The 23,122-nt window shown below is 35.7% G+C and overlaps 1 protein-coding gene across 3 annotated transcripts in view; it reads left to right on the top strand.

The window, feature by feature from the left end:
• Positions 1-288: 288 nt before the first annotated feature.
• The window catches only part of RUNX1T1 (RUNX1 partner transcriptional co-repressor 1), a 158,118-nt gene continuing 135,284 nt past the window's right edge, over positions 289-23,122 (top strand). For 2 of the 3 annotated variants that reach the window (XM_087706864.1, XM_087706866.1), the window contains exon 1: positions 289-994. Coding sequence is in view for 1 of the 3 variants with exons in the window: in XM_087706866.1 (XP_087562992.1) it covers positions 967-994 (28 nt within the window). In the remaining 2 variants the exon portion in view is untranslated. Of the gene's footprint in view, positions 995-9,260; positions 9,333-23,122 lie in introns of those variants that run through there. The other variant, XM_087706865.1, reaches the window with a different exon arrangement.

Raw genomic sequence — 23,122 nt, forward strand, 5'->3', positions numbered from 1 at the left:
CCGCCCCGTTTTTTTTCCCTTTCCTCCCGACACAGATGTCTCCTAACTCTATCACCTCCCACTGCTTTAAGCCCTCCCTTCTGCACCTGGGTAGCTGAGCCAGGCCAGCTGCTTGCAGTCGGCTGCTTGACTTTAGAGGTGGCTGTAGAAGAGGAGGAGGGGAGGGGGGGTGAGAAGAGACCCAGGCGCACTCGCTCACTCACCCACCCACCCACCCACCCATACACGCGCGCACACGCACACACGCGGAGACAGACAAACAAACAAGCGGCGGAGACGCTCCTGCAGGGCGGGTCTGCGCAGCCATTGCATGGAGCGGTTTGCCCAAGGCGGTCGGGCGCAAGGGGAGCCCGCCGATCTATGACTCGCCGCCTTCGCGAGAGGCAAGCAAGCGGGCGCCTCGCCGTTGACAGCGCCGGACGAGCGGCTGCCGCTGGGACTTCGGCTCTCGCCTCGGCCCACAAAAAGAGGATCTCCGGGCGGTCGCCGTCGGACTCTCTCGGCTCGCTTCCCCGCTTTCTTTTTTTTGCTTTTTCTTTTTGCTTCTGCTTTTTTTTTTTTTTTTTTTTTGAGCCGGGGATGATTTTGCAAACCAGGTGTGATCCTTCCTGGCTCTCGGCGCGGCCCCTCCAGTAAAGCTCTCCCGCAGCCCCAACCAAAGCTGCACCGGCCGGAGAAAGGACAGCTGGACTTCGGGCTTTGTGTTTGTTTCCCGGTTGCCCCCTCCCCCCCTTTCCCCGGCGTTTGGACTCGAGTGCGCGGTTGTGTGGACCGGGGGGGTCCTCCGGATTGGTGGGGGGGCGGGGGGGATTAAAAAAATAAAGAAGAAGAAGAAAGGAAGCGAGATCAGCCTCCTCCTCCTCTTTCCTCGCTCGCCTTTTTCTCCGCCAGCCGGCCTGGGGCTGTCGGATCTTCCTCCAAGAAGGACGGGAACTTTTTATTTTCAGCTCCCTCGGCCTGTGGCGAATGGTTGGAGTCTCCAGTCCTTTTCGGTGTAAGTATCTCCGCTGCCGCCGCCGCCCCATCCCCGCTGATAGGAGAGAGAGAGAGAGCAGCACTGTTCGCGCCTGGAGCTGCGTTGAGGACCGGATTGTGGGGGTGCAGGCGGGGGATCCCGAGCCTCTCCCGCCCCCCGCACCGCTGTTAAACTAGGCGGGCTCCAGGGGCAGCCTTGAAGCCTCTCGGATGGAGGCTTCTCTTCGCCCGCCAAGGGGAGGGTTGCTTGGCGAAAAGCAGCAGCGTCGTAGGTTCTGCCTTCTGGCCCCATCGACATTTTTCTGAAAGCAACCCAGCGCAGGAGAGAAAAGTTTTAGCCCTCCGTTTAAGTTCCGCCTGTCGTCTAGATCCGGGGCGGCAAGCGGTCCAAGGCTTTCAATCTGAGCTAATAGGAAATAAACCAGGATTTTCCCCTCTCTCTCTCCCCCCCTCCGCCCCCAGGAAAAAAAAAAGTACAGCAGCACCTCTGAGCATGTACGGAATGATTTCGTTGAACGCCGAATAATAATTAGAGCCGTGCAGTTAGAGTGGTTGGGGAGGGCTAAGTGCTAAGGTATAACGCTGATTTCTTTCTTATTAATGTTTTGTCCCCGTGGGAAGTTGTTCCTTGCTGGGTTAGGGTTCGTACTATGCAAGATGGTTGGATAGATTTAAACACCCGTAAGTGGTGGCTTTGCTATAGGTAATCATCAGGATAGATAACCGCTTAGGCGCGTTCTGCACCGAACACAATATAGAAATGATTATCAAAAGGCACCCTTTATTTTCTTTTTTGCAGAAATGCATTTCAGGTAAGATGCACTAGGCATTGCTTTTTTTCCCCAAATCTGAAACTTTTATAAGTGTCACTACAATACATGCCAATATGTGGAAGGAGAAATGCACAAAACTGTGTATTAACTGTAAAAAAAAAACCCGGGAAATTGAAAGTTCTAATTAAATTACTTTTCGGAGATACTGATTTTATGAAAAGGGGTCTGAAACAAGATGCAGTTTTTTAAAATGTATTGCACGTGCCTAGCTAGATATGTTTACTTAGAAGTAGGAGTCACTGTGTTCAATGGTCCTTCCAGGTAAGTGTATAGCATTTAGGACAGAATTATAGCCTAAGCTTATAAATCACGGATATGTTTTCTTTAAAATCATCGCTATTGAAAAATCATAGAGGAGATACAACTGATCACTAACAATTTTCATTGATTTGAAGTTTTATTCACTTTACTGTTAGGAGAGGTTGGTCAGGAAATCTCTTCAAACTATATTGGATTTCAATTAGCACATATGAGCCAAGTTCCTGTATTCTTTAGATGTAAGTGGAGTATTATTTATCCTTGGACCAGATAGGCAACTTATCATATGCTGAATTACACCTTTGAACTACTTTCTTTAGACAGCACATCTGGAAATAGTAGGGTAGTGCAATTGTGTGAATGTTACTTGGAAACAATTCCCATTGCACTGAAGAGGACTTACTCCTAGGTAAATGCGTAAATATGCAGCCTTAGATTCACTTTAGATTTTATATATATATACATATAATTTGTGCTGATAAATAAATAAATATATATGGGAATTTCCTAAGAAGTATAACAATCTGGCCCACTCTTTGATGGATGACTTCTGAGTCTTGGAATGCAAAAATTCATGTACTTAATGTAACTTTGACCCCTTTAACTTTTAACATTGCTCCTCCTAATTAATCTGTTCAGGTCCCTGGACTTAAATGGCTGTCTACAGCTCCTGAAAATTGATTTATTCCCTGATGGTGGTCCCAATTGCTGACCAAATCATATTTTTTTCCCTTTAAGTTTTAGGCAGATTTTTATCTGTTTGGACTGTTTAATGAATGCATAGTTTTGTAATAAACTCAAAACACCTTTGAAATGCAAAGTTTTGAAATAAACTCAAAATACCTTCATAGCAATTTCAGAATTTTATCGCTTGAATATTTGTGTCGATAGCATAATGTACTTCAAATGGTCCCCAAATTGGTACCTTTTTAGACATGGCATTATTTGTTGAAAAAGATGCTCCTCCTGCTGATCTGAAGGATTCTGTACTTAGTTTTTATTCAGCTAATTAATGATTAGAGAGACTGTAGAAAATAGATAGCTATAGCATGGATGGTATTCTTATACTAGATTTAAGGGTTGGATCATAATCAAATATAAAAGCTATTGCTTTTTTGAGAGATGCTGGAAAGATTAGTTTAAATAATTCTGGAATAATTTTCTGCATAAAGCTAACTGACATGATCTTCTGTAACTACATTTTTAGAAAAGAATTGTTTTCCAAAGATTCTTTTCTAGAAACCCAAACTGGATATTTTATTTTGTTCAGAAGCACATGCCAATAATCAGTCGTTAAATATATGACAGGAGATGGGGAGATAGGTGGCTTCTTCAAGCCTCGCCAATGATTAAATGTCATTGTATTCACAAGTATTTTCTTTAAAGTATTGGTATGAAACTTTTCAAGACAGCATATCAAAATTCATTGTGCACGATGAATCAGCTTGGTCAATTCTACCTCTCCTTTTCTAACTCCACTACTGTACTGTCTAACATTATAAATATAGTTTATTGTTTAGTTTAGAAAGCCTATAGCAACAACTGAATGGGAAATCAAATCTTCATTCACATACAAATGAGAAATGCTTCACTTTGAAAATCTTATGAATGAACCAACAGACAAGTAATAATTCTATTTTGCAGTGGAATGTAGTTAATGATATCAAGCCATTTCATTCTAGTATCTGCTGCTTTCAGCTTGTCTTTCTTCAAAGGTATCCATCATTTCAGTGATTCCTACTTTATTTTTGAAATAGCATTTTCCCATTCCCATTGTTAAGCTACTGCTGATGACCCTCCACTAAAGCACCACAAGTATACCTTCGGCGGTATCAATTTGTCATCATGTTTCTGCAGCACATCATACTCTTATGCTGAAAAGTACTGTTTGTTGTATGGAAAAAGGAAGCAGGAAGCTAAGGGCACCTGAAATAGTGGTCAATGGCCAGAAAGCTTAAGGAATTCTCCTCTGTCAACTCCTATTTCTCACTGTTTTGAAATGGAGCTCAGCTGACAGCCACTGAAAGGAGAATCACTGAGCTTCTGTGGAGCATTTCTTTAGCAGGCATTCTGAAGTAGCTTGCATTGCAGGCAGGGAAGCCCTCGTGAAATTGGGGTTTGTTCAATACTTCAACTTTGTTTACTGCAGTCCCAGTGATGTTAAATATTAGATAATTCCAAAGGATTTATAACTGGTAATCAGTGTGCCAATATGAATCTTTTTTTAAAAAAACCCAAATATTTTCCACTGCCTCAAGTTAAATTTGGAAATATTCAACAGAAATAAAATAATTGTCTCTTGTTCAATGAAGGTGATTTGTTGTGAATTGACTGCATAGAAGAAGTTTTTAAAAATGGTCTTTTTCTCAGAGCTCTGACTTAAAAAGTGATTGTTATGGGAGTTTTACTATCACATAAAAAGGAATATTACTATTAGAATGTAAATGGAGCATCTTTCATGGAAGAATGGACTCCAGTGTGATTTTTTTAAAAATCTCCAGATTCCTTTTAACATGCTGAGCACTGAATGATCTCACTAGACAAAAGCCTTCCAATACATGGCATAATTACTTTTTCACATGAATTCATACATTGTTAAATACAGCATTTGATTTTTTAAAAAAAATTGAACAATTATATTGTAATTCAAGCTTGCTTTTATGTAAGGTTATGGGGGAATAAAAGTAGCAGTGAATAAGACCAGCATTTACAAATAAGAATAGTTAAAAGATTAATGATTGTGTAAAGAGAGATTTTGATTTAGAATTTATTAGCTTAATCTGATAGACATCAACATCCATCTTCATTATTATTTTTTTACCTTCCTTGATAAGAAAGTTCTCAAATGATGTTTGAAGAGCAGTGAATTTTTTATTAAAGTAAGCATTGCCTCGGCATAATGGAAGTAATTGTGAATGATAAGAACAGAGTAGAGCTCTGTATGTTGTCTAAACAGAAAGAGATACTTTTGCTCTATTTCTAGAGCTCAGTTTTGTATGACAAGGGCCACCTGTCTGTTCACACTAATTAAAGACTGAGAAGAGAGAGAGAAAGAAAGAAGGAAAGAAAGAAAGAAATCTTAAGATGTTTCGTCTCAATGAAATTTACCATAATTATATTATTATAATGTAGTGCTACATAAACACGACAGTCCTAATTTTGAAAGGAAGTAAATGCTATGTGGTTGCCATGGACTTGTAGTATGCATCAGTGATGGATAAGCTGGGGATGCTAAATTTACATTAAGCATGAATTTTAGTAGCAAATAATAACATTGCTCATTTTAATACAAGATATGCACAGAAATTCACTAAAATGAAAGAGAATATTTTAGTCCAAGTATGCATTTTCTATGCATTCTATTTCACCTGATTGTGTGAATATACACATGATCACTAATCTTAGAGGACTAAAATATATACACTGTGCCATAAGATCTTAGGAATTTCTACCACATCTGCTTATAGTAATTATGACCATAATTAACATAAGAATTACAAGCGAAGTGATGATGAGCTGAGCAATGAGGTATTATGGCATAATAGTCATATGTCGGTATTCTCACATTATTGCACACTAGAATTCACATATTCAATGCAAGAAAAGATGTTAGATTTCGAAGCATTAAGCAGCTAAAAAGGCCTCCCTGCCTAAGGCAGATGGACCTTTTTGATTTATAGGAAGGTAACCATTATTAAGAGAGAATCAGTTGAAATTAAGATTTATAGCCCCAAGCTTGAACTTTCAAGCAGCTTTGATTATGAATGGTTCATCTCTTACACATTTTCATTCTGACCATCAAGTATATCATATATATATATATATATCTTCCTTTTTTGTAAAAAAAAAAGTAATGGAACGTGTTAATAAATATTTTTAATCAAAAAATAAGATACCTTATAAAGGCAGTGTATGCAGTAGGCACTGGAAAATAAGTACAGGGATTTTTGAACTAAATAGTTGTACATAATTCTTTATTGGAAGATGTGTTGTAGATCTGGCGCCAAATTCATTGTTTCCCACATAAATGACTGCACGACTTGTGCTTTTATGTTCTAGGATGTAGTGTAGATAAAGTTGAGATTGATTTTAAATTAGCAGAGCAGTGTTGTGAATATTGACTTGGAATTAAGATTTTATTAAACTATGGTCATCTTAATTTGATTTCCTGAATAAATTACAATTATCTGGATATATTACAAATCATAATATGCTAGACCAAAAACAAGCTCACAAGGAGTGTGTAAATCCAGCCCCGGCATTCCATAGAGTTTATTCTGTAAGGCTGCAGCCTAACCATATCTGCAATCCTACATCTAAAATTGCTACTACCAGAAATGATCTATTTGCAGTGAGCATACTTCCTTTTTTTGTGAATATATATCTAGTTTTCTTTGAATCTAATGGCCCCAAAAATGAGTATGAAGAGAAAGGGATAACAAGAAGTGGGAATGTTATGTCTTTCAAATATGTGAAAATAAACACATACCAGTTTAAATCAATATAATTTGTTATTTTTCACAATGTACATTTAGAAATTTTGGAGAACAATTATCTAATTTTTCCTTTTCCTATATATAAAATTGATTTGTTGAAACAAAATTATGTTGCAACTACTGGTACTTGGCTCTAGTAAATTATATTGATGAGCAAGCTAATAGAACTGTCTCTTAAGGGTGTTTAAATAGAAATAAATGTTGTAAGTATAAGCTTTATAGGAAAGAAAAGTAGATGTCTCATCAATATCTTAATGATGCTATGAAAAAATTACATTATTAGTTTGATTGATTATGTGTCATCAAGTTAGTGTTGACTCTTATTAGATTATTATTAGTTTACTCAGAGGATTTATCATAAATCACTTTTAGGTATGATATAAGTTTCCATATAAATGAATTACTCTTTTGATGTTAAGTGCTGGATTTGACTTTTTATCTGTTTACTTTAGTAGAAAAGGGGTCCTGTGCTAAAAAGATTTTGGGTGGGATAGTAGGGTACTTGTCTTTTGTTTTGCAGTTATTCCAAAATAAATTAGGCATCATATTATGGCAAGGATAGCTTATTTCTACTTGTTGAGAGGTGCCTTATAGATCAGGTCAGACATCAGTCTAGGCTTACATGCTCTGTCTGGTTTTGACAAACAGATGCTTCATGGAAGATTGCAAGCTGGGACAAATAATTGGGGGGAAAATATTTGCCTCTATTTGATATCTAGAAGAATGCTTCTTCAGAAGATAGTTATGGCAAATAATTAATAGCACTTGATACTGTCTCCAAGAGCTTGTAGAATATGATGGTTGGTTACTTGATATACAGTGTTGTTTTTTCTACTTGGCTTTATTCTGATTTCATATAAAAATTACATTTCTGTTTTTTACATCAGTCAGGAGAGATCTCAATTTCTAACCTGCTCATATGTCATTCTTTGGTATTCCTGCGTGAAAAAAGAATAATAACTTGTCCAATACAGATTCTTTTAAAAAAAATAAACATTGGCTTTGCCATTGGAAAGCAGTGGATTAGAAAAATGTCTTTCTTATGTTTCATAAGCATATTAAATAGCGAAAGAAGAAATCCAAAAATGGTCAAAGTCTGAATTCAATATGACTTGCTAATTTATCAGATTACATTACTCTGTTGTCTGTTTCACATAAATTAAAAGGAAGGGAAACCTCCTTAGTTGGCAGTTCAGGGAAGAGATTATAGATTGTATATCTCTTTTATTAACATGTTGAAGCCAATTAATTTGAGGTGGAATACATGGCTCATTGGGTTGTCAGTTTAGTAGATTAGGACATATAGTTCAGATCCTAATTTAAGGTAGGTTATATTGATGGCACCCCCACCATTTTTGTTCCTCCCTTTGTAACTATATTTAGGGGGAAGAAATTGGGGCGGGAAGGAAGGATGTAAAAATAAAATATAACTAAAGAGCAAATGAAATGCAAGTCACGTTTTCTGGACTCAAAAGTTATTCTTATTAATTGGCATAATTAGCCGCATTGTACCAAATGTTTTCCAATAATGATAATAAATATATTTTATTGTAAAATACATTTTAATTGTATATAAAAATGAACCCCAGTAATAAAATTTATTATCTAGATTGACTTTCTTGGCATGGCATATTCTAGTAAGTAACTCCATCTTGGCCCATTTCTTCATCAAACAATGTGTTTTGCTAGCTCTACACTGAAGGACGACAACTGAAACTATTCTACTCAGCTTTGATTGGTGGTCCATTACAGTGCGATATTATGCATTTTGCAAAATTAAACAAAGAGAAAAGAGCAAGTAATCCATGAAATAGGCAGGTGGATTGACATGTATGAGTGTTAATCATTAGAAAATGAACATTACATTATTATTCAATGCTAAGGGAAAATGAACAAAACTTTCCTAATTTTTATTTTATACCCTGCGGCAGATTACTCATACAATCAGATTGGTGGACTACAGTGATTGTACCCTAATGCAATAAAATTAGATGTTTTTTGCAGTCCAAAACTCTGGACTGGATGCCTGGATTGTCCTCTGTTAGGTGTTGAATTGAATACAGGATTGAATTCCCCACGGAGCTATGAAAAATTGGGTAACCTTGGACCACTCACTGCCTTTCAGCCAATGCAGCATTACAGGATGGTTGTGAGCATAAAACACGGTTCATAGAAGAGTGGGACACACTACCCTGAGCCCCTTTGAGGAAACTTAGATTATAAATACAATAAATCAATTTGCCTGTGCATCCATTTTTTACTTCATATCTTCTGGGGCATGACACCCAGCTCAGAAAGAGCATTGCCTAGCATTCAACTTAGTCCTGTTCAGAAGAAGAGAGAGAAAGAGAGAAAGATAGATGCTTATGAAGTGAATGTTAACTTAAGGAGAGAAAAAAAATGGAGATCTGGAAAGCGCTTGCAGCTCTGCTTTCTTAGCAGGTATGAGTGTGTGTGTGTGTGTGTGTGTGTATCAAAGTTGGTCTTTCTACTTCCAGAAGGAGTTGCCCCTCTCAGTCATAGGCCAATGCCTTTCTCTCCCCCTCTGTTTATTTTTCCTGCCTCCATCTGGATCAGGCTGATATTGTAATCACCCTGATGCACATTGCCTCTCTCTCTCTCCCCCTACTCTCCCCCCTTTTCTCTCACACACAATGTGCCATCCTGACAAGGCTTTTACTTCAGATAAGCTGCAATGTGTGTTTAATGAATACAAAGCCCTCGCTGCGCTGCTGTCTCGGTTCCTGCCCGTGTGCTCCTCAGCCAGAAGGTAATCTCCAAGCAGAGGGAGGGAGGGAGAAAGGGAGGGGGAGTACCATCGGTTCTGCCTCTTCTGCAATAGCCATCTCCGGAGTGTTTTTTCTCTCTCTCTAAATGATGCTAAAGTTGATAACAGGCTCCAAGTGAAGATGTAACCTCTTATCTTGCCTCTCCTCTTAGCTGGTGGAGAATTTACATTTAAAGATTAGCTTGGAGTGAGACGAGAAGAGGGATCTATCTACCTGTGTATGTTGGGGAGAGGTGTGATATACATCCTGCCTCCCCCCCCCTCATTTATTCAACCGCATTTGAAAAGGTGGGATTATTTTCCCCACCTTTCCTCACTCCACTCTGTTTATGTTTAATTGTTCAACCTGATTGGATTTAGTTTTTCTTTTTAAAGAACACGATAAAGAAACCGGGGCTTTTGGGTGCGTGGGGGAAAAGATACATTGATGAGCTTTTACAGGCTGAAATGGGAATTAAAAATGAACCTCGTAAAAGTATAGTTCATTCTTTTATTGAATGAGAACAGGAAAGAAACTGTTTTTTGTGCAAGATTTGCCAGGGTGTGGGGGGGGACTCTGATGATTTTGGAATTGATGATATTTTTTTTTAAAGAGATGGCTTATGTCTCTTCAACTCTTCTCATCCATCTTTACTAAAGTTCTTCCATTCATGTTCTGTAGGATGGGCTCAGGATGAGTGTGCATGAATAAGAAGTCCCAAGCAGACTAACTTAGACGTACCTTTAGACAGATCAATGAGGTTTACTCTTTTGTAATAGTTCAAATGGGTTTTTAACTATTGGGTCCTTGTAATAGGATGTCTGATTTGGATTTTATACCTGGATATGTGAATAATTTCTGTCAAAAGAGTGATACTACAGTTTAAAGAAAGACGATTTGTGTTTAATGTTAGAATCTTTGTTTTTAAATGACATGACTCACCTTTTCCTATGTAATATTTTTTTACATAGTTATTATGCTCAGTAGTCTTCAAAAAAAGGAGAAATAATATAATTGAGAAAATATTGTACATTTCTAATTAATATTTTTAAAACTTTCTACTACTGTAAATATTTAAACTAAAAAAAATGAAGTGAACTACAAATCAGCCCAGAGAATTGTTGTTTGTAAATAAGCTTCTTAGAAACCAAATATGCCTTAACTCGGAGGGGATTAACCTTTTTGCTACAGTGCTTGGTCAGGTGTATGCATAGCTAGTTAAAGAAACATGATCCAATAGCTGCAAGCCTAATTAAAATCTGTTTAAAGCTGAAAGGGGTGGGAAGTCATGGATCCATGTTGACAACAGAAGATCAATGGGATGAGACAATAGAGTCCCATTACTTTACTTGCATTGACTGAATATATTGACATTTCAGGTTTACGAGTGCCTCAGTAAGCAAGCATGATGGAACACAAGTTCACAAACCAGAAGGCAGGAGTGCCCCATATATTATTGTATGTTGTGTCTGCCTTCAGGTCTACTTATCATTGAACCAGAATAGCAATGGATAATTGCAGAAGACATGGGAAGGTTTTGATCTCTATCTGTTACAAAAAGCAAATCTTAGGAATTTCTTTAATTGTCCCAAGAATATATAGTATTTCTGGGTTTGCATTTTCACATGTTGTGTCAGGGACTAGTTGCTTTACCATTTTTTCTGTGAGAATTAGTTGGCAAATGTGTCAAAACCTATTATTTATTCAGTTCCACTGGATTCACAGATTTAAATTACACCATTCATTTATCATACAATTTATTTCTCTGAGTCCATTTCAGAGAAACAATTTCTGATATAATTGTTGTGATTTTTTTTTTTTTGCTGGCATCTTGGATCATCAAGTCTACTGCCTGTGTGTACTGATATCTTTTGAAGACAAGTTAGATATGAAACATTAAAACCTTTATTATCTCAAATTCTTTGAGACACTATAAAATGGAACCAGTAATACAATAAAATTCATCAGTGTTAGGCAAGCCTGGAAATGAAAATTAATTTAAAGCAGACAAAGAACTAATTTGACAAGAGTCACCAGTGATTTCATTCCTTTTTAAAAATGCCCATGAAAATATAAGATAAATTCAAATAGTACTATAATAATACAACAGTTGTGGCCATGAAGTCAACTCCTGATGTTTCTCTGAAATGATGTAGAGAAAATGAATCCTTCATAACATTTTCGTGAAAATTTTAGGTTTCCGTTTGATCAGCAGGTGCTGCTGAGATGAAAGCCACGTGTAAATTTTCAGAAGGCCATAAGTGTCAATTCAGAAAAGGAGAGTGATAAGAGAAAATGCAATCAGTTTTCCTGTTTTCAATTTGTGCAGGATTTGAAGAGCTGTTTTGTTAAACTGCCACATCTGTTCCAATATGAATATTGAACTACTTTCACTAAAAATAACACCCTATAATTTGCAAGCCACTGCAATCTTTTGTTAATGTGAGTGGGTTATTTGGGGGGAAAATTGGTTCTGAAAAACTGATTCTAGATTAATGTGCACTTTTGCTTATTAGTAATTTTATCAGGAGCAGGAAAATAGTATTATGAAGCTAGGAATTTATTATGATAATGAGAAATAAATGTGTTTTCTTAAGTAAACATTTGTACGTTGTGTAGCACTCGTTAATTTTTTGGGGGAAAAGTCACTTTGAAACCAGTCTTAGCATATATTTTCTCTTTATTTTAACATGACATTTATTCATTTTCTACTACTCTCCCATTCTGCACAATAATACAGTGCCTGTTTCTTCTTAGACCAGCAAATCAAAATTTTAAGGTAATCAAGGGTATTTTAGTTAATAGGTCTTTCAGTGCAACTTTTTCCATATTTAAATAAAATGGCTAAATTATGCTTGAGTGTATTCATTAAAAAGTCTCTTCAGTCACGTTGTTAATCAAGTTTTATGGAATGCACAGGATACAAATTTTAAAAGCATGTGTGTAATAAAAAGTATAGAATAGGCAATAGGAAAGAGCTAAGCATTTGTGAAGTCATTTTTTTTAAAAACCAATGAAGGAAAAATGCTACATGATAATTCAAAATGTGGTAAATTAGTATGAAAAAAGAGATTAGTGTGCCAAGGGATTTTTTGTAATTGCAATATGTACCCAAGTTTTAAATACATATTTTTCTTCAGACTTTTGGAAATGTTATAAATACAACCTTTGGCCTACTAAAAATAATACATCATCGGAAGCTCATTTGAATATGTAATGAGGTGAATTGCCTTAGTGGAATAATCTACAAGTGAAAGGAAAGTCTCGGAAGAACCTTTACTTTTCTTAGGTTCTGCTCAGTAATCTGTGTGGACTGTTACACAATGAAACAAAACATCTAAAGGAAAAGATAGCCTAGGTTACAAAGCAGTTCTTGTAATAATTGCCATTATAGGTGAGACTCCATCTAGTGGATAAATTTGTTCTTCCAGTAGCAACAATGAAACTGGACTATTGTTATTTTAAATTATTGGTTAGCATTGGTTAACATAGGTCATTCTCCATCACATTTTTAAAACAGAGGAGTGTTAACCACCATCTGAGAAAGTAGTTTCACGGCCCACCTCAGTTATATAGGAACCTGTAGTTACCTCGATGGCTATAGGAAGCTTCAATATCTGCCTGGCTGGATGTTAATATGCAATTTGCATAAGTACCAGTCATTACCACCAACCAGTTCCCCTTTGTGATTCACTTTAACTGAAGAGCTATGGGCTACGTTGCTTGCCTGACTGATGATGACCGCACAGTCACCTCCCTAGGTGGTAGTTCAAATGTCATGTTTCAATTCGCTGGATCAAAAGACTTTCCACAATGGACTGTCTGGCTGATATTCTGTTTTCAGTGTAACATTTCCTGATTGGTCTTAGAGCAGCAGGATGCAAACTACTCTCTCATCATTTTATCACAACATGTTGTGTTAATACATATAACAAGGTGGCATCAAGATGTTCATGTTGACACTTGCCATGATTTTTCCTCAGTAAAAAAAAACTTTACATCATTTATATCTGCTTTAATACCTTCAGCTAAGTATTTGTTTTCCCCTAAAACAACAATAGCAAATGTTATTTGTTGTTCTCCATGATGAAAGGTTTGTATCCAAGAGTGGTACATTATGATATAAATAGAAAGCATGGATGATACATTTAAAATAAACCAGTTAAAAATGTAAAGTAGCATAGTTAAAAAAAATGCTTTAGGGCCTGAGAAAATGCAGTTTAATGAACTGATTAAAAGCATCTACTCAGATGGGCCTTAACTGTATTGGCTATTGAATGACAGCATTCCAAAGAATTAAGATGATAGAATTGTTATATGGAAGAATGGATAGCAAGAGACAGAAATGTTTGTTCCAATATGATTTTTCTCTGATATTGAAACAGAAGCATGCAAAAATACTTGTGCAAAGGAAATTTGGGAAGAATGCTACAGTAGATTAAGAAAGCATGCTTAAAGAGACTTCCAGGTAGAATTGTTTGTTAAAGCGATTAAGTCTCTCAGCTGCCAGAAATTTGATAGCATTGCCAGACATTTATGAACAATGGTGCCAGATTGTGGGTTTGTTCTTTAAACATAAATTAGTGCCCTTCCTGAGGTGGGGGGGGGGGAGTCTGACTATATTACAGAGAAACTTTAAAAGGTAAATGTGTCAGCAGATTCAAAAGAATAATAGAATTAGGATTCCAGTTCTGGATTGTGGAGTTGTGTTCTTTGAGAGAATGACTGAAAAGATGCTTAACTTTATCATTTTTTACCTAGCATTCAAACCTGACTTTATCAGGTTTTTTAAGTATACTGTACAAAGCTGACTTGAAGTGACATCCGTACTTATCAGATATACACGCTTCAGGTCAAAAAACATATTTCCAAATAAAAGGCCAATCTATTTTTCTATACTTCCCTCTTTCATAAACCTTAAATGTATTGCATTTATTAAAATTAATAAACAGTAGTTGTACAATGAGTAGAGGACTAATCCCATACACAATAATTTAGGCACAAATGGTCTTATTATAGATAGAACATATTTAGACAATGACATTGTTAGATTGATCCATAAGCTAAACAGTACAGCATTACCTACAGCAGTAGCATTTAGGACTGAACAGGTCTATTTCTGTGGTTGAATTTTTCATTCATGTTGTGATTTTTAGTATAAAAAGCCATGAGAAAATTCTACAATCTTCATATGCAGTTCACTTATGCATTTTTGTGCTGTTTACTCTAGCATGTATTTTCAATTGGCCACTGCATCACAAAATATGAAAACCATAAAATATTTTTATTTAGATTTGCATATTAGTTTGGAGAAGCATGAATGAATATGGTTTGTTTTAACATATGAATCAAAACAATTTCTTCCTCATTCCTAATATTGTTGTTTCCTCTCTCTCTCTCTCCCTCCCTCCCTCCCTCCCTCCCTCCCTCCCTCCCTCCCTCCCTCCCTCCCTCTCTCTCTCTCTCTCTCTCTCTCTCTCTCTCTCTATATATATATATATATATATATATATATATATATATATATACATACATACATACATACATACATACATACATACATACATACATACATACATATATATATATATATATATATATATATATATATATATTTCAAATCTATTGTTAAGAGATTGCCATTGTCTAAATTGAGTTTCCTTTGTCTGAAAATCTAACATGGATCTTAAAATATTACTCAAGATAGCAAAATCAGCCTGTTTGCAATTATATATCATCTCACTGTGAACAATATTTCTGAAGTTTTTTATTCTCCAATATATCTTCCTAATTATAAGGGAAAGCAGATATTGCAATACATATTGGCAGATGTTAGTTGTCAAGTTTCACACTTGCATTTATGAGCCAAGGTTCAGTAACTTTGCTTTCCCTTGGGACAATCGAAACTGCTCTTTGTGTTTTGAGGTGTTCCTATTTCATAATAAACACAATTGGGGCATATTGCACCTAGTAGCATGCATGAATGTTTAAACAAACATAAAGGAAGAATATTCATTTAAAAGCATTATCATTTTACAGGGTGGTTCAGGTTAAAATGATATTTGAATAGGAAACCTTGGGTGTTTATGATCCTCGAGGCCCATTGTTAAGGATAATAAATAAGATTAGTTAGATAGCCTGGCTTGGTATAAACTGGTTTCCTATGATGATCATTGAGGTGACAATAAGGTGTTAAAATAGGTTTGTTAGTCTGTTAGTTTTTATCCATATCCTTCTATACTTATTATTCATGTGTATGCCCTTGCGATTTTTGAAGTTGAGAGCCTTGAGCCTTGAGATTTTTGAAGTTGAGAGCCTTGTAGAAGAGCAACACAATGAAAATATTTATTGTTATGTCCCCTTCATTATTTTCATAATTAACTCAATGCAGAAAATATACCTGACCTTCCTTCCTCCTTTGTGGGATAATACTTGGGATAATAATAATGTTTGATATAATGATTATAATGGTGAAAGATGGTCACAGTTTAATGATTCTGTTTATAGGCTACCTTAAAACTGAGAGGTGGGTCAGTGACATGGATGAATAAGAGAAATCCTTATTCATCCATGTGCCTAGTGTACTTGTAGAATATGAAGGGGGGAGACCAACAATTTAGGCAACTGATACCAATTTTGCATTGATACACTTTCTTTGATAAATTTTGGGTGTATGTGTGAGAGAGGAGAGAGAGAGAGAGATCAGCTGCAATAGTGGTAGCAATAGGCAAATAATGTTTGCAGCTGGGCAATTACAGAAGTCCCTAAGATCCGCAACTGTCAACCATGAACACAGATGCCTTCAAAGTTATGTTTTTCTTCTGTGTGGAAGTCACTGGCATGGAACAGATGCCTTCATTCTGAAGAAATCGGACACTGGATATAATTGATTCTGTCTTCTCTTTGTTCTCTAGGGATGGTCCCTCATCTATGATATTAGATAAAGGAGATGGAATAAAAAAGGGAAAATAAATATTTGTAGAGAGTTTTCATAGTGTGATACGAATCAGACTATGAAATTCTGATCTATTTGCAATGTATTTTTCTTTTCATATTTAAAGATGGATCACTTACTGTATTTTTGTTCATTGTTTAAGGAGTTTTTTTTAAATTAGAGTTTCTTCTTGGCAAGTATTAAATCAACAAGATTGGAACATGATGATTTATCAAGCACCTGACTGCTTAGAATGTAATCATCAAGTAATGGGTGATATTAGATATTTACATAAATACAAAATGACTTTTGCATTACATGCAAAAGACCTATGTTTATTATTTGTCCTTCTCTTAAAAATGGCAGACTCAGCTGGGAGATGTACAAGTTTAAAAATCCACAGCTTTTTCTTCGTGTTACACTGACAATTTTGCTAAGCATCCATCCTTCCTTCTTTCCACTATCATAATTGTGAAGGAAAACATTACAGTGAACAAAATGGACCTTCTTTAATGAAAAAATAATTAATCAATTAATTGTAATAACTATAATATATTGAATTGAACTACATATATATTGAATATAATATGTATATTGAATTGGATTGAGATTTATAGCATGATTAACCTGACCTTTGGTTAGCCACATCTTTCAGTGAGATAACACTAAATTATTCAAATAACTAAGGGTACCTTGTGTTTTTTCTGCTTGGTTTGCTTTTTGGAATCCCATTTTCATCTTTCCAGAATAATATAAAAATTGAGGCTCTTTCTCATAATAAGTACTTTGAGTTCAACTCATGTCTAACTCATTTGAGTATTCAATTTGGGAAAACACTAGAGATAGAATCTCATCTTCTGTACTGATTCTGTAAAACAGCCTCTTTGAATGAACTTGAATATATATATATATATATATATATATATATATATATATATATATATATATATATATATATATATATATATATAGTATTTGTGCTGATAAATAAATAAATAAATATAAATAAATATATATGTATTTAGTGACACTATATATATATATATATATATATATATATATATATATATATATATATATATATATATATATATGTTGTATTTGTGTGTGTGTGTGTGTGTATGTATGTATGTATGTATGTATGTATGTATGTATGTGTATATATATATATATATATATATATATATATTGCAGAGTCTCTAAGCTGTTGAATGATTTAGTGCATTTTGCAGTAGCTGTTCTTTGTTAGTTTGCTTTTTCTCTGCACTTATAAATATTAATTCATACCTAGAGGCAAGAAATATCCTTTTTTTTCTTTTAGAATTATTCCTAAACTATTTGAAATATTATAATCCCCTTGTTGTTATATTCAGTTTTGTTCTTTAAATTACCACTGGTAGTGGTTGAGTGAAGTTGGCTGTACTCCAAACCAGATGATCAACTAAAAATGTGATGTTTTATATCCTAATTGTTCATAGATGCTGAATCACTGTTCGTAGCAAATTTAGCAACAACTCAGGTGTTCCTGACTGGAAATGTTCAAAGTTTCAAATCTCTTTTATTTTCAAGTCTGGAACACAATATCAAGATCTTAAAGTGCTAATGCAATCTGCATTACTAACACATGTTATGTTCCAATCATTGTCTATTAATAATTACAGAACTATGTATTCTATTCTTCCACAGTACAGTACAGCAGGACATAGGGATGTATCTTGAAACTTAGTGCAATAACTATAGTGGGAGGTAGGGCTAAGAAGATACAATTAACTCAGTTGGGATTACTTCTGAGGACTGTGTGCTGAACAGGTAGAATGACAAACTAGGACTGAGTATCCTAGACCCAGATTTTTATTCTGGCTATGAAGCGAACTGGGTGACCTTGGACCAATCTAAATCTTTCACTAAAGGAAATTCACATGGTTGTTGTGAAAATAAAATGAAATAGAGAAAGAACCATATATGCTGCTTTGGATTTTTCAAAAGAAAGAGGGAATAGACATTTATTTCTTAAATAGAAAAATAAGCAAGAGCCAAAATCTTCTCTTTCTTCCATCCCATGAGACAAATTTCTTTGAAACAGACATTTTTAATGTCAGATAATCTATTTCTCTTTGTTAAATACAAATTCTTCGTATTATGTTTCATTCTCCCTATAAGATCTATTACATTCTTAAATGACTAAAGGGGGGGGGGGACCCAAGGGTACAGGTATGTAGTTAAAATGAAGTTGGTTCCATAAATTTGGGCTGACTTTGGCATGCAAACTCGAGCCCTTGTGACCTCTAGGCTGGAATACTGCAACGTGCTCTACATGGGGCTGCCCTTGAAGAGCATCCGGCGACTTCAGCTAGTCCAGAATGCAGCCGCGTGAGTGATTGTGGGTGCCCCACGGTTCGCCCACATAACACCTATCCTCCGCGAGCTGCGCTGGCTACCTGTTGATCTCCGGGTGCGCTTCAAGGTGCTACTTACCACCCATAAAGCCCTCCATGGTAGTGGATCTGAGTACTTGAGAGACCGCCTCCTGCCAATTACCTCCTCACGACCTATTAGATCACACAGATTAGGCCTCCTCTGAGTTCCATCCACCAGTCAGTGTCGACTGGCAACTACGCGGAGGAGAGCCTTTTCAGTAGTAGCTCCGACCCTTTGGAACGATCTCCCCGTGGAGATTCGTACCCTCACCACCACCCAGACCTTTCGCACAGCCCTCAAGATCTGGCTATCCCGTCAGGCCTGGGGATAAAGATCGTAATCCGTCCCCACCCGAATGATGAATGAATGTTGTGTTCTATTTTAATTTATGTATTGTTTATGTCTTATTGTTTTGCATTCCCCTCCCTATAAATTGTAAGCCGCCCTGAGTCCCCTCAGGGAAAAGGGCGGCCTATAAATAATAAACTAAACTAAACTATTAAATAATTTTGTAGTAAGCATTATGCTTTGTTTTTTTACTTCCTGCACTACTTTTGTATCTCTGCTTTGTGATACCATTTTAATAGGAAGGAATAAAAAGCTCTCTGTGATGGGATCATAGTAGCTCCTTTAGTTCATTAACTCATGTCCAAGTACATGTGATGGCCTGGTAATATTTTGAAAAACAGATCGTCGCTTTAAAACATGTGCTATTCTTGTTCCAGATTGCTGGTAATCAGAATTAAATATTTCTTGCTGTTAAATATTTCATTCATATGGTGGGAAATAAATTGTTGTAGTTAGTTTTGAAAAAACAAACAAACCAGACATTCTGATATAGGCCTTGTATTGCAGATTTTATCACATTTACACTTTAATTGCCCATCATAAAAGCACTTTTGCAAAGTTTTGCAATATACTGCAAATTTTTGAAATTTGGGAGCTGTGGATATCCAGGCTACAGCCCATAGCTTCAAACTAGACTTTAGATTTGGAATTTCTGTTTTGGAAAATCACATTGAATATATCCCTCCATATCTACTGGACAGAAAGCAGTAACTATACAGTCCAGTAGCCAAATATAAAAATGGAATCCTTAAAAGTTAATGTATTACATATAATAAATAAATGCTTCATCAAGGTTTGGATCAATGTTGGCTTCTTTAACTGAATTGAACAAGTAGTCCTCGTTTAGCAATCACACTTGGGTCTACAATTCAGTCCTTAAGCGAAATGATTGCTAAGTGAAACTCTGCTTACAATTTTACTTCAATTTATCTTTGCTTTACAACTGAAAATTGTAAATGTGAGGAGTTATTGGTAAAATTGTAAATGTGAGAAATTACTTTTTTATCACCATCCTAAGTGGGAACAGTCACTAGTAAAGGACTATTTGTAGTTAAGAGAAACCAGCTTCCAGGATTCAAGTAAAAATAATAAGCTGTAGATGGTTAAAGTAAAATCCTGAAATTTCCTAAGAGCTATTCCAGAAAAGGGATTAAAATTAATATTTATAAACAGGACAGTTTATCAAATTTAGAGATCAGAATACAAATCAAATGTACACATTCCTGGGACTAAGGTTTATAGCAATATTCAATAGCTGTATTTATTTATTTTTTATTTACTCAATAATACTCTTGATCTGATAAGGTTGGAATGACAACACCAACAAATGACTAAGTATTAACAGTCCTACTAGTATAATTTTGTCTCTCTTAGGTTTAAAAAAAATGGGATATGAACATTTTGCTAATTATGTATCAGCAGTTTTGGCTCAAGAGTAATCTATCTGGCAAGTCTGATGCATTTCTCATGTGATTTGCTGTTGCTGAACAAATTGCTCTCTCTTTTCCAATGGTAATATAATCCTGTGTATGCTTAGGTGATGAAGGGATTCCTGACAGTAAGTAAGTAAGCAATGCAGGAATTGGTAACTGCCTTTGATTTTCTTTTACGTTGATTTCAATATGTGTAATCTTTACATCCTATTAAATACTTTGAAAGATAAACTGATGCAAGAATGATTGGGAAGCCCCAGCATCCCCTTTTCTTAAAACCTTAGCTTGGCTGAATATCTTACAAGGGAGTGGAAGGAATAAGATAAATGTATTTTTACTCTAAGGTTAACTGATTTCAAATAGAAGGCGCTCTCTACTTATTGCATTCTGTGAAAAATAAATACATTTCGCATATGGTTAAGATTGATCAAAAAATATTCTGCATGCCAGTGATTACATTCCCATCTGTGATTAAGGATTTCTGTCTGCATCTGGTTTTCACATTATATTTCTGTAACAAGAATCTTTTATATGGCAGAGTTCATTCTCTGTATTTTCTATTAGCTGCAGCTTGAACTACTGCACGGATCACAGATTTACACACATGGCTTTAATTACTTCATACCATTGAGAAAAAGTAATATTTGTTTGGAAATGTATGTTTTCAGCATTTCCATGGTTATGCAACACGATAAACTTTTTGAATAATATTCTTAGGGAGACATACAAATTGTTAAAGTTTAAAATCCTTTTGGCTGGATTTTAAATTGGTCCAGACATTTTAGTTTCAAGATTGCACATTAAGTAATAAAAATAGTACCGTATATTGCCTCCTCGCCTGTTTCATTTTTAGATGTAATAGAAAGATAGAAATATATATTCTTATAATTATTACTGCTGCTACTATGACTATAATTTAAAATGATATTTTAGTGGTACTTTGGAAGGCAGAATATTCATAAAAAGAATACTTCAGTTGTAATATATCCACTTGCATGGAGTAAAACCAGTTAAATTTAATGGAACTTACTCCAAGTAGACTTATAGGGAGGGTACTTGAATGACACATGTCAATCTTACACAGATGTAAAAGATCAGTGCTATTGAACTGTAAATGTGTTCTTCATATTTATGTTTAGGATATTTGTCTTGATAAAAAGACAGGATGCACATTCAATAATTTGAACTCTGGTTCTTGAATAGAAATACGTTTGTAGGTATGAGTGTTATGACTGAAATGGAGCTTGCCAATGAGATTCTATTGTAACTCATGAGAGTTGTAAATTTGGTAATCCGTGTGACTCACCATATTTTATATTGTTATGCAAGTGGTTGTAAACTGAACACCAGAGTTATATAGTGAATTGGCCCATGGTTCTCTATCAAAAGTAAATGCCGGTTTTGGGCAAAACCATCATAAAACAAGCTCATGTGACTGTGGGACACTGCAAATCAGAGGTGGTATTCTACTGATTCACACCGGTTCGGGCGAACCAGTAGTGGTGGCGGTGCGAGGTTCTGCCCACCCACCTTGATATCATTATACACACTTTGCGCACGCGCTTCCGCTACCAAACTGGTAGCGAAGATAAGAGGATTTCATGCCTGCTGCAAATGGCTGTCAATGTGGCCCAATTGTTAATGCCTGAGGTGTGGTCATGTGACTACATCAACCTGTAATTTGAAATCTGGTTTTTAAGTATCCCCCAGGTAGATCGATTGTAACTTCCAATGATCGCTAAGTGACTAAGTGATTGTAAGTTGAAGTCCAAGTCTAATGCACCATTCTAGAAATCCACCTCTAATACACCGCACCAGAGCTGTTGTGGCGCAGTGGCTGGAATGCAGTACTGCAGGCTACTTCTGCTGATGGCCAGCTACCTGCAATTTTGCAGTTCGAATCTCACCAGGCTCAGGGTTGATTCAGCCTTCCAGCCTTCTGAGGTCAGTAAAAAGGAAGACCCAGATTGTTGGGGGCAATATGCTGACTCTATAAACCGTTTATAGAGAGCTGTGAAGAAGTATATAAGTCTAAGTGATATTGCTATTGCTATTCTTTGCAAATAGCTACTGTGTGTCATTTAAACAATTTTAGTACTTTAGTTTGCAGTATCCTCTATATAATTAATTCTTTCACTTTCTATTTTTTTAAAAAAGACTGTAGGTATTCAAAGAATGAAAAAGTGGGATACATTTTCAATAAATAAGTAAATATAGCTACATTAAACATTAAATGTTTTGTTTAGTAAACTTGCAAAAATGTAGAGAAATTATGTTCCTTTAAAACTGTTTTCAAATATTTGTAAATGTCTGTAAGATTTATTTTGTAATTTGCATGAATCAGTATAATTAAACATATAGCCTTTATATTCTGCTTTGGATCTCAGAACACTATTTTGATAGTGATTTCGCATAATTTTTATAATTTGCCATCTGCTAACCCCTTTTCTTGCATTAAACAGATCTGTGGAACCTATTAGTCAAATGATAGTTGTTGCATAAAATAAATTATCTGATTCAAAATAATTCTTGATATCCCAAAGCATAAACATTATTCTTCTGAGGTTGCATGATTTAAGGATATGGGTTTGTAGCTGACAGATATTAGTTGGGCAAAACATGCTGCCTCTAAATTTAATAAAATAATTTTTAAAATGTT

This window comes from Thamnophis sirtalis, unplaced genomic scaffold, assembly GCF_051295495.1.
Source record: "Thamnophis sirtalis isolate CommonGarterSnake01/CBP01778 unplaced genomic scaffold, rThaSir2_p1.2 scaffold_2, whole genome shotgun sequence".
Taxonomy (NCBI): domain Eukaryota; kingdom Metazoa; phylum Chordata; class Lepidosauria; order Squamata; family Natricidae; genus Thamnophis; species Thamnophis sirtalis.